At 36.6% G+C, this 12,385-nt stretch overlaps 1 protein-coding gene across 1 annotated transcript; it reads right to left on the bottom strand.

The window, feature by feature from the left end:
• Positions 1 to 3,919: 3,919 nt before the first annotated feature.
• LOC126929040 (molecular chaperone MKKS) lies at positions 3,920 to 12,236 on the bottom strand. The gene is made up of 4 exons (XM_050745058.1): positions 11,252 to 12,236; positions 7,362 to 7,537; positions 6,346 to 6,456; positions 3,920 to 4,415 (listed from the first exon to the last, which is right to left on the bottom strand). Exons 1-4 carry the CDS (start codon positions 12,234 to 12,236, stop codon positions 3,975 to 3,977), a joined length of 1,713 nt encoding a protein of 570 aa, XP_050601015.1. The 3' UTR covers positions 3,920 to 3,974.
• Positions 12,237 to 12,385: the final 149 nt, after the last annotated feature.

Genomic DNA, 12,385 nt, shown 5'->3' on the forward strand with positions numbered 1-12,385 from the left:
CATTGGGTTTAGGTGCATCTAAATTCAAAATCTGTAGATGATTGGCAAAAATTTCCATTATGGGATACCATAGTTACTAAATGGAAGCACTTAGCTACATGAAAAAAATTATAAAGATATCAGGTATTCAAAATTGACTTTTGCTTCAGATTAAGAGATAGCTTTATTTAGACAGCTGAAATGGGGCCTTGTAGGAGATGTTTAGTCTCTTTGACTATTCCCCAAAGATTATCAGGAAGGAATAACCTAACTAATCCTATGTTTTGTCAAGGCCTGCATTGATTTTTGTATATGATAATTTAAAATAACCTGCATAATGTATGTGACTGTAAACAACATTATTTTATTTTAAAGTTATCCAAAGAACTGCTCAACAATATGAACAACAATATGAAAATACGGAATGCAATGGCTGATTTATGGGTACTTAAAATCCCTCGTCTACCATGTAAATGCCTAAGTAGCTTTGATAATACAAACTAAATGAGTTCAAGGATACCTATGATAAAAGATATTAATGTGATATAGTTTAAATATCTTGTGTAAAATACTTCACTTATATAAAGTGCTTCAGTCTAACAGTTGATTTACAATGTCTAACATGTAAAAACTCTCTAATATTGTACAAATAAATGGAGGAATTAAAGAGTAGGATAGCTATAAGACCAAATAAGTATTTGATTAAAAATTTCCTTTAATTTGCTTTAGCTCTCCACTTTTTTCCTTGCTGCTAAAATCCTAACGTCTTTTGATTAATGAGATGACAATCCTGTTGGACTCCTATGGTTCAATAATGTTTAATGCTACATGTCCTGAGAGTCCCACGAAAGTATTGAGCAACTGTCACTGACTTCATTCTCTTCAGCATACTCTCCCTTTCCTTTTCCACAGCTATCAGGGTTTCCCATTCTCTCTCCTGAGGTACTTCATAATGCAATATTCAGACCTCAATCTTACTTCAAGTCACAAAACACTGCCTCAGGCTTACCTTAGTTGCTATTTTTACTTATCATTTATTTCTGCCAAAAGGAACTCCTCTGAAATTATTTTCATCAACAATTTTCATTTCACGTTTTATCATCTAAGTTTGAATGCTAATTTTCTTGAATTATAGAGGAAGTTTTTTTTTTTTTTTTTTTCTATTTTCGGTGTTTTCTGCTAAGGATTATTACAACTTTAGGAAACACAGAGGCATTTATAAATATATTTTAACTAATTTGTGATGTATTCAAAATAAGAGCATTAATGTTTCGCCAAGGAATGTAATCAAATTTTATGGTAAAGCTAAAAATGATAGAATTTAAAAAATGGCTATCATGGAAAGTGGAAACCCCTAATCTATAAGATCAATTGGAGAGGTTCACTGTGTCACCCCTTCTTGGAGGAACTTGAAAAAAATGCAGGATAAGGCCAAGGAGAATCAGGACAATTCCCAATTCCTATGTGACACACCTTCTTCAGTGACCATTGTAAACACATGTGATGAAGAACCCTTCTTTTAGGTTGGGATGATAATAAAAATGTAAAGGCATGGCATCAAGAATGCTTTTTTCCATTTATGTGACCAAGTTTTCAGTAAGTAATTTATTACAAATAAGCTTTCCTCCTGCCTTTATTAGATAGCTATTGCTGTATAAGAAAGTACACCCCAAATTTGACTTAAACAACATTTATTATCTCACAGATTTTGTGGGTCAGGAACCAACCTGGAAATAGCTTAGCTGGCTTTTTTTTGCTTCAGGGTCTCTCGTGTGGCAGGGCTATACTCATCTCAAGGTTCCATTGGGGAGAACCTGCTTCCAAATTCACTCTTGTGGTTTTTGGTACAATTCAGTTCCTTTTGAGGAGTTGGCTAGAAGCCTCCCTCAACCCTTGCTATGTGGGCCTCTCCAAGGGACAGTTCCCAACATGACAGCTGGCTTTCATTGAGAGAGAAGGCATCAAGAGATACACTCATCTTTTTACCACCAAATATCAGAAGTGACATCCTGTCCCTTCTGCTGTATTCTATTCATTAGAAGTTAGTCACTAGGTCCCACCTACACCCAGAGAGTGAACTGACAGGAAATGAGATTATTGGGAACCATCTTAGAGGCTGCCTACCACATATAAAATACATCCCCCCTACTCATCAGATCCTCAAAAGTTTCACTTTTGCATTACATCAGCTCAAAGTTCAGAATCTCATAATTGGAATCAAGTCAGGGTGATCTCATAATTGGAATCACCCCAGGTTTCCTCAGGGCGTAGTTCTTTAAGTACGGTTCCTGGAATATAGTTGCTTTCCATCTGTAGACCCATGAAACTAGAGAAAATTGATCTACCTTCTACTCACAGCATAAAATTATGCATAAGGCATAACCATGACCATCACTGTAACATTCTGTCCACAAAGCTGGGAAATGAGAGACATAAAGGAGTCACGAAGTCTAGCCTACACTCAAGGGGAGGAAATTATGCAAGGTCTGAAACCAGGAGGTGAGGATCACTGGGGGCCACCTTAGAGGCTGCCTATCACACTGCCCTTCTATTTGATTCTAATAATAAAAGAAGTAAAACTTATGATAAATATTTTATGAGACTTCAGGTGGGGCTGATATTTAATATATATGGATGGCATTGCTGTTTGTATTGCTAGCTTTTTCCTTTGGCTCAGAGGAAACATTCTTTTTGATTACAAGAATATTGGAGGAAATGGTTGAACAATTCTATTTCTCTTTATCATGGCTATAGATCTGATCATTGACTATTAGGTTGGTTCGTTTCCCCAAAATTTCCAAAATGTTTTCGTAAAGTTTCATATAACATTTGTTATAGCTCCATGCTTATTCATGTGGCTGCCTTCTATATTTCTGCTTCAATTTATCAATACATCTTATATTTGCATAAAATTCAAGTTCCATCCCTTGGGGAAACATAGTGTCTCTATTTTGAACACGGGAGCTTTTCTAGTTTCTTTTTCATACTATTGACTAGAGAAATAACGTCCCCTTCCTTCATGCTGCTTTCTGAAGTCCTGGTAGAATACTCCTCATTTTCCTTCCTTTTTCTATCAGTCTATAGTTCTCAACCAACAATTTTGCTCTCCTGGGAACATTTGGCAACATCTGGAGACGTTTTTGGTTGTCACAACAGGAGTGTGCTACTGGCATCTAGTGTGTAGAAGCCAGGGATGCTGCTAAATAAGCTGTAATGCACAGGGCAGCCTCCGCACAACAAAGAATTATGGGGTCCAGAACATCAATAATGTCAAGGTTGAGAAATCCCAGTGTAAAACAAACCAGTTCTTCCTCTCACTTTAAAAATGAAGACATTACAACGTTACTTTAGCCTTGGTTACTATATAAATCTTTTTTTTCCCCCAAAAGCAAAGATTTCCCCCAAATAACAAAAATGTGGAGTTGAGATATAAACTACAAATTGCAGCAAACCAGGTTCTACTCAATTATCTAACCACTGAAGAATATAGCCTGAGATAAAGGGCACGGAGAAAAGTGAAATTTTACTCAATGTGCAGTTTGAATAGTTCTTTTGATTGAGCAATATATGCTGAAAGTTTTGTGACACTGTGAGATCTAGTTTACTTTAAGCATATGTAATTACTACTAACTAGAAAATATCTAAAACATGTATATCCAAACTAGAGCATGGATTAGGAGTCTTTTTATTTGTTTGCTCTCAAAATGATGCCAAAATAACAATAAAAATTTAGAACAATGTACAGCAGTCACTATAGAATCCCTAAGATAACTATAATATTTTAAAATAAATAATGCTTCATATTTTTATTATTTCATGGCATTTCTATTCACGAATCACCTTTTTTCCTAAATAAGTGTATCTATAATTTTATGAGTCATTTGTCCAAATATGTAGAACAGGTCTTTGGGAGAGAACAAATACACTCACAATTTTTCTTAATTGCCACCAGACTAGTTTATTTGTTTCTTTCATAATACAAACATGCTATTCTCTTAGTTTTTATCTTCAATAACATATGAGAGATCCAAAATCAAATTGGCTGTCTCTACAGCCACCTGTAGGCCACTAAGCTTTGCAGTCAAACAGTCCAAGGTCAGGTTGCTGGCTGAGCCCACAGCTTCAAGTGGAAGGCAGGTTTGTGGCACAAAAGGATGACGTGTGCTTCTTAAGAAAGACCAGCTGAGTTCTTCCTGGCTATTGTATAATCCACAGCCACAATGTGAAAGCAAATCTGGCCAGTTAGCAACACAGGGAGAATCTGCCTGAACTGACCAAAGGTGTCCATACTTCATGTCAGTGAGAATTTCACCTCCATCATGTTCTAAAGAGCCAACAACAGATTCTAGGGCACTGCAAAATGCTTCAGCAATTAGTTGAAGTTCTGTTTGAGTACATTCATCATCTTTGAGAATGCTTTTGGGGTCGTTGTGAGTCTAAAGAGTAATAAAAACATTGAGAACACATACAAAGCAATTAATATAAACTGTTTAAGAAAAATAAGATACTGAATCAAAATCTTATTCCTAAAGTTACTACTTACTTTCATTTAATTTGGGGTTTGGTACAATGCTAATGGGCTTGTATGGGTCAGTCGGCCAGGCTGCAAACCCTTAACTAGGTTGGTTATAGTAAAAATGTATATACTACCAGTCATGTTACCAGAATGGGTGACTCAGGATGACCCCATCATCAGCTTATTCTGAATGAGGCGTGGTAGTGCCTCTTTAATACATGAAGAACAAGGCATAATGCATGTATTACAGGTTTCTCTGCACACAGGAGGAAGTTCCTGAAGACTGATGTCTCAAATGATGTACTTATTTATCTCTGCAAAATGTTTGAGATTTGTTTAAAATGAGAATGCACATATTTTTATTTGGAAATCATGATGTAAATTTTCACATCAATGTTTTAAAAAGGAATATTCTTCTCTTTAAATTAATGAAAAGGTAGTAAGACCATAAACTGTCTTCTGGTTTCACTATTTAAACAAGTTTATCCTAGAAATTCCAAGATAAAAAGAAAAATTAATATTTAGCCATGTACCACATACCAACGCTTCAGTCAATGACAGACTGCATATACAACAGTGGTCCCATAAGATTAGAAGGCCATATTTTTACTAACCTTTTCTATGTTTTGATATGTTTAGATACACAAATATCATTGTGCTACAATTACCTACAGTATTCAGCACAGTAACCTGCCGTAAGGGTTTGTAGCCTAGGAGCAATAGGCTAAACCACATAGCTTAGGAGTGTAGTAGGCTCTACCATGTAGGTTTGTGTAAGTACACTCTATACTGTTTGCACAACAATATTGCCTAATGATGCATTTCTCAGAATATATCCTTGTTGTTAAGCAACATGTCTGTATTAGCAAACTAACAACTGAATGATGGTTTAAAAAATCCATATCTTAACTGCTTAAAAACAGTGACTACTTTCCGACTCAAGACACCTTCTTCCTGCAAAAAACTTTCTCTAGTTTACTCAATTCCATTTCAGAACACATTATTGTCCATTCAGCACCAATAGATTGGCACGAATTTTGTTTTCCATAATGTATATTCTGATAACTTTTCATGAAAGTGCTTTATCTTCAAACAGATTCTAAGTTACTTGGGGAGGGACAGGGCATGTTTACCCAATGAATCGACTGCTAACATCTGGAAAACACCTATACCATTTTGTATCCATTTTCAAATAAAGTAGGCCAGTACTTATGACATAATCAGAACTACAATGCACTAAACTTATCTGAGAGCTGTCAGGAAATGGAGTTTCCCAGACTAATCAAAAAATTCTATTTAGTAGAATTAATAAATAACATACATAAATACCAATCTTAAAATTAGAATCTAATATGTGAACTGCTTAAATAAATGAAACTGTTTTCTTGACGCTCTAGAAGATACTTAAGTATTCTGTAGAAACTTGGCCCTTTTGTTTGTGAACATCAATTATTACTGTATTGCAGCAGTTGAGATCTCTAAGAGAACTCCCAATAACAGGATGCTAGCTTCAACATGCAGTACATGTAGACAATACTCAAAGAACGTGATCATTTGCTAAAATATTATTTTTATAATAAACCATTGTAATAAAGATATTACCTTATATTTACCTTGTTATTTCCCTCAAGTGTTTTGGATTATGTATTTTATTTAGACTACTGAAAAATTCAGTGTTAAAGGCTACAATTTTACCTATATAACAAACCTATACATGCACCCCTTAACCTAAAATAAAAGTTAAAACTAACAAACAAAAAGGCTACAGGATATTATGATTTTGGATTATTATCTCATAAAACAAAAGTTGCTGAGAATTCAGGTAATCCGAAGAGGATTATCTTATGTACCTTGTGTCTGATATATGCAGCCAGATGAGTTTCAGTACAGCCACCTCCCAACAAAGCCCACGGTTCCTTGAGTGTTAACTGCAGGACATGCAGTGCCGTCTGACACGTGAGCTAAGAAAAACCCCAAATCATCAGAATCAGACATTCACATCATATACATACACAAAAAGTCATGCTCTCAAAGCATCACAGTGAATACAAAGAGTATGATTTTAATTGCAAAAGAACAAAACTTGTGCTGTGCCAAGGTTGTCATGTGATTAAAACATTCTGAATAATAAGGTTTAGAGATTAAAGGAAGATACTTTAGTCAGAAGTTTGTTTCATGGAGCCAGATTAGTATTTTCTTTCGTATACACTTAGCTCTTCAAATTGAGACTGACAAATATATGGCCTCAAAATATCTGGGTCAACAAGGTTTGCTGGCACATCCACTAAAAAAAATTATTTCAGTCTAAATAATAAATTTATTTTGAATTGTTTTGGAAATAATACAGTTACATCCCAGCAATAATAAAAAAAAAACCACACAGACCTTTAACATTTACTAAGGATATATCCTTGAGCATACATGAATCTTTAAAACTTGTGACCAATCCCACAGATGTTCATTTCCCTTGTATAAAAGTTGAATGTATTATTGCTGGCAGAGAACAGGAAACTCTGCTAAGCAGTGGATGATGGGTATTGACTGCTGAACTCATTTTCCAAGTGAATTATTCATACACATTAGCATCAAAGACTACACAATTCAAGTTAATTTCTTAGAAAAGTTCACATGTCAACGGCCTTTTAGGTTTCTTGTCAATAGTAGAAATAATAAATGGCAACACATGCCAAAATTATTATAATGCCACAGGCATTTAAATTAGCTTACTTGTGACTCTGCATCAGTCATTTTAATTTTTGCTTTCTATACTACCTAGGGAAGCTACGAAAAAAAAATTCATAATAACTGTTGAGTGACTAATTCCTCCCTCAGCCCCTGCATATAGAATTCAAAATTCATTACCTACCTTCAGCTCATCCCAGGCAGTGTCATTTCTGTTGCAGAGAAGCAAGCTGCAGATTGTTGCTTCATTAGGGATAAGATGAAAAAAATGTTTGGAGCCAAATTTTGCAGTGCACACATCTTTCACACTTCCATAACTATTAGGAGATATTGAGCCTAGGGATCCAATAGGCTGTGTTCCTATTTTTTAAAGATTAGAAAATACAAGATGTATAAGCAAAAGTGGAGCAAACAACCATTTAAAAGTATACTTATTCCTAGCCAACATAAAAGCCCCATAAGCATATAATTTAAAATATGAAATATAGGATAAATAAGATGAATCTCCCTAAATTGCTAAGTTATATTCTGCTACTAAAATGATATACAAATAAAGTAAAGCAGAAGTTATTTTGGTTTACAGAGCTCTTTGAAAATCTGTTAGAAGTCATTTTGTACTCTCTTCCCAGAAAAGGGGGCATACCATTTTGCATACATTTTCAGGGAGTTCAGAAACCCTCAAAGCCCACTCAGGGATTAGAGACCCCAAATTAAGAACTTCACTAATTTGGATTAAGGGTGATGTGAGGTGAGAAGCTATTTTTAAAAGGAATTATTATTTTCAATTTAAAATAAATGCAGCTATTCAAATGCTTGTGTAGTTGAATTCCTTCGGGGCTCTACATAGTGAATACGTAAGAACTAGTTTTTTGTCTAGCAACGATTTATAAAATAGCTAACTGAATTATACCAAAATAAAGTGACATGCTTATTTCACTGTTATTATTTGAAATATTAAGTATTTTGTCCTCCTACCCGCACATGTAAAATAGTAAAGTTTTATAAGCCACAAGTAAAAATACGAATAAAGAAGTTAGGGTGACTTGAATTTTCCAAATCTCCAAATGTAATGGAAGTTATTTAAGAAAAGAAACCTACACCAAACTCCTACAAGACACAATACTAATTTAAAGTCTAAAGCTATAATTCTGAGCCATTCACCACTTTGAGCTAGTTTCCTTTTCTTTCAGACTCACCTATAAAAGATGGTTTCTTTCAAACTAATGGGGTTTAGTTTGAAAGTCTAAAATCTTGGCCGGGTGTAATTACATGCCTGTAATCCCAGCACTTTAGGAGGCTGAGGCGGGCATCACCTGAGGTCAGGAGTTCGAGACCAGCCTGGACAACATGGTGAAACCTGGCTAAAAATACAAAAAGTAGCCAGGCGTGGTGGCAGGTGCTTGTAATCCCAGCTGCTCGGGAGGTTGAGGCAGGAGAATCGCTTGAACTCCGGGGACGGAGGTTGCAGTGAGCAGTGAGCCGAGATCGTGCCACTGCACTCCAGCCTGGGCAACAGAGCGAGACTCCATCTTAAAAAAAAAAAAAAGTCTAAAATGCTATAAACACTTCCAGCTCAAAAAATTTATAGAATATAATCACTAAACAATTTCACTTATTTGAATATTGTTTACTTCTGAAGTCTTCAAAATAACGAATACTTTAAAAAAGTGATCTAAGTAAAAAAAGCCAAAATCTTAAATAGTGTAATTTCTTTCACATGGTGGGAACAACAGATTCTAGTGAGAAGACTGGCTCTACTGCTTGAGTCACTGGATGCTGTCACTCATGTCATTTAACTTTCTGCCTCTGTCACATGAGAGGCAAGTGGGGATAATAATGCATACTTCACAAATAAATCAAATGTTAAAAATGCTCCAGGCCGGGCACAGTGGCTCACGCCTATAATCCCAGTACTTTTGGAGGCCGAGGGGGTAGATCACCTGAGGTCAGGAGTTCAGGACCAGCCTGACCAATATGGTGAAACCCTGTCTCTACTAAAAATAGGAAAAATTAGCCGGGCGTGGTGGTGTGCACCTGTAGTCCCAGCTACTAGGGAGGCTGAGACAGAATTGCTTGAACCCGGGAGGTGGAGGTTGCAGTGAGCTAAGATTGCGCCACCCCACTCCAGCCTGGGCGACAGAGTGAGGCTCCATCTTAAACAAACAAACAAACAAACAAAAAAAACAAAAAAACCTCCGTAAGCTGCAATACGTTTCACATGTGGCACCCATCCACAGTATCACCCATTACGCAACCTATATCATTAATAAATAGGAATTTTGTTTGAAGGCCTGAAATGAGGTAATGTTAACTTAGATACACCAGGGGAGATAGGTAAGGCCAAAATCATACTTCATCTACCTAAAAGTTTACTTGTGCCACGTACCTGGTACAGTTTTCCGCCTCTTCTTTTTCTCAAAAGGTCTTTGCTCCCAAGACCCAGGACTAAAACTATGGCTGTTAATGCCATGTTTAGGTATATATTGTGGGCTAGTGTGGAAACCCAGCCTCCAGTTACAATATGGTTTCTATGGGAAAATGTTTTTTTTTTTTTTTTTTTTTGATAGGGAGTCTTGCTCTGTCACCAGGCTGGAGGGCAGTGGTGTAATCTCGGCTCACTGCAACCTCTACCTCCCGGGTTCAAGTAATTCTCCTGCCTCAGCCTCCCAAGTAACTGGGATTACAAGTGCGGCCACCACGCCCAGCTAATTTTTTTGTATTTTTAGTAGAGACGGGGTTTCATGATGTTGGCCAGGATGGTCTCGATCTCCTGACCTTGTGATCCACCCACCTTGGCCTCTCAAAGTGCTGGGATCACAGGTGTGAGCCACCGCCCGACCCTTTTTTTTTTTTTTTTTTTTTTAAGATGTGGTCCCGCTTTGTTGCCCAGGCTGGACTTGAACTCCTCGGCTCAAGCAATCCTCCTGCCTCAACTTCCCAAGTAGCTGGGACTACAGGCATGTACCACACCTGGCTAAAGTGTCCCATATTTTAAAAATCAATCTGGAAGACCCAGTATTTACAAGCTGGAAATTGCCAGATTCATGCAAAGCTAGTAGATATTTAAGGATATCAGTCTGACTTACCATACCAACAATGAGTTCTAAGGAATTATTTCCATTATTAAGAAACTTCTACTTTGACAGTCATTTGAGTCTTAACAAAGGTAGGACAGTAACCCAGAGATACTATGTATTCAACACTGGGCATACATAAGGCTCCTTTTTGATAATTTATACTAAGACTTTTATTAATGAACTTTAATAATGGTTTAAGTCTAATAACTTAAAAATTGGAAACAATGCAGACTAAATGATCATCTTTCTGAGAGATTGTCAAAGCAATTAAAGGAACACTGAAAAGTAGCTCAAATTAGGAACTCTTCAGCTTGTCATTTTTCTTTGGCTCTAACAGGTCTTATATTTGCTTTTAATTTGCTGTGTTTGTAAAATACAGTGAATTTTTTTGCCTATTGTAGTTCTGTATATTAACAACTATATTTCAGTCAATTCAACAAACACTTTAGAACACCTACTGTGGGTCAGGCCTGTAATAGGTGTTGAAAGTAAAAGATGATCTTGGTTCTCAAGGTCAGCTGGAAACAGTTTTGATATAGGTAAAACAGTGGTGCATGTACATCCCCCTCCCATTAGAAACAAGTACTTAAGCAGAAGTACAGAAGTTTGTTGCAATTATGATAAAGTGAAGAAAAAGGGGCATTCTAGTTACAAAATCATTTTCTAAATATAACATGATTTAAGAGTTTTGTGAATTGAGGCTGAAGAATTTTGTGCAAAGTATGAAAGACCTTACGATTATGAGGATGTTAGACTTTTCAATAACCTGTAAAATATTGGGGGGTCAGATTATGATATGAAAATGGCTATAATCAACTGCATTTTTAGTATGTGAACAATACAGGATCTTTTTCAGAAACCTCTGATGCCAGAAATGATACTGACACATGCTGTGTCAATTTTTCAAGATGTTAACAGTGACACAAACCAAAAATATCTCTGCTCAAAAAAGTGTGATTTATTAACTGTAAGGGGCAAAACCAAGAGTGAGTTTTACCTGTCATTTTAGTCAGGGGTTCCATCAGAGTCACTCCAATTCTGTCTACGGCAATAACACGATGCATATTGAGAAACTGCTTCAAAGATGGATGTATAACTTTTTGGCACAGGACAAGATCTACATGGTCACTGACTAGCTGCCTTCCTAGGTTAAGCAGCTGGTCCAGGACTGCATTTTCAAGAGAAACCCCATAACTGACCACCACAGTTCCTTCTCCAGTGTCAGAAATGTCTCCGGATAAAGTTGTACAAAAGAGTGCCACCTTGAGGGCAGTTGATTTTTTGATAGGTAATAGCCTCATTAATTGAACTTCTGACATTTCAATGAGTATCCCAGGTAATACAGTGGAATCTATAACTCTTTGATCTTTTAAAGGTACAATTAAACTCTTTCCTAAAATGATGTGGCCTTCAGCATTTTCTGGAATTGTTAGCAAAAAGGCTCTCAGAATCAAAGCACTGACATGCTCTGTTTCCTTTCTGGTGAGCATACAGGCAGGTTTACTTGTTAATATACTGCGAACCAAACAAAGGAGGATCTGAGTACTACTAAAGTCGACTGGGATTCGACAACCACAGGTCTCGGACTTGAGATAACTGATGCAAAGACTCAAAAGATGTTTATTTAATCTAATGACAGTGGTGGGTGTCAAGCCTAATCTCTGAACATTTTCAATCAGGTTGCAGCAAAGAATGGCTGTGAATAAGCCACAATCACTGAAGCTTGACACATGATTCTGCACGGAGGTTGTCAGGATCTTTAAAATGGGATGTGTGACCAAAAGGTGACTGAGCAGGGCTGAGGACTGTGAGGTTGTGCACACGTAACCTCCAAAGCCATTGTGCAGCTGCTTCAGCCTACCTGAAGGGCCATAGCATGATGTTACGATCCTTTTCAAGACAGAAAGTGTGGTCCTGACTCTCTCAGATGTCAGTGGTTCACTCTTACACAATGATGGCTTCTTAGCTTCCAAACGAGACATCTTACTTCAGGTGGTAACTAGTGAAGACCGTTTTTATTTTGTAAACCACATTTTTCTATTTATTCCAATATCACGTTTTAACATTAAAAATTATTCTTTAGGAATTAAAGTATGAATATGCAGCATTGTGGCTATAAAATCAAAGAGTT

The sequence above is a fragment of the Macaca thibetana genome, chromosome 10, assembly GCF_024542745.1.
Source record: "Macaca thibetana thibetana isolate TM-01 chromosome 10, ASM2454274v1, whole genome shotgun sequence".
Taxonomy (NCBI): domain Eukaryota; kingdom Metazoa; phylum Chordata; class Mammalia; order Primates; family Cercopithecidae; genus Macaca; species Macaca thibetana.

Bases quoted from the DNA above. Each gene is read 5' to 3' on its own strand.
- LOC126929040 (XM_050745058.1), bottom strand. From the start codon at position 12,236: ATGTCTCGTTTGGAAGCTAAGAAGCCATCATTGTGTAAGAGTGAACCA. The intron at 6,457-7,361 runs GTAGGTAATGAA...GGTTTTTCTTAG, and splicing joins CTGCCTGGGATGAGCTGAAG to CTCACGTGTCAGACGGCACT. The intron at 4,416-6,345 runs GTACATAAGATA...ATTACTCTTTAG, and splicing joins CTGCATATATCAGACACAAG to ACTCACAACGACCCCAAAAG.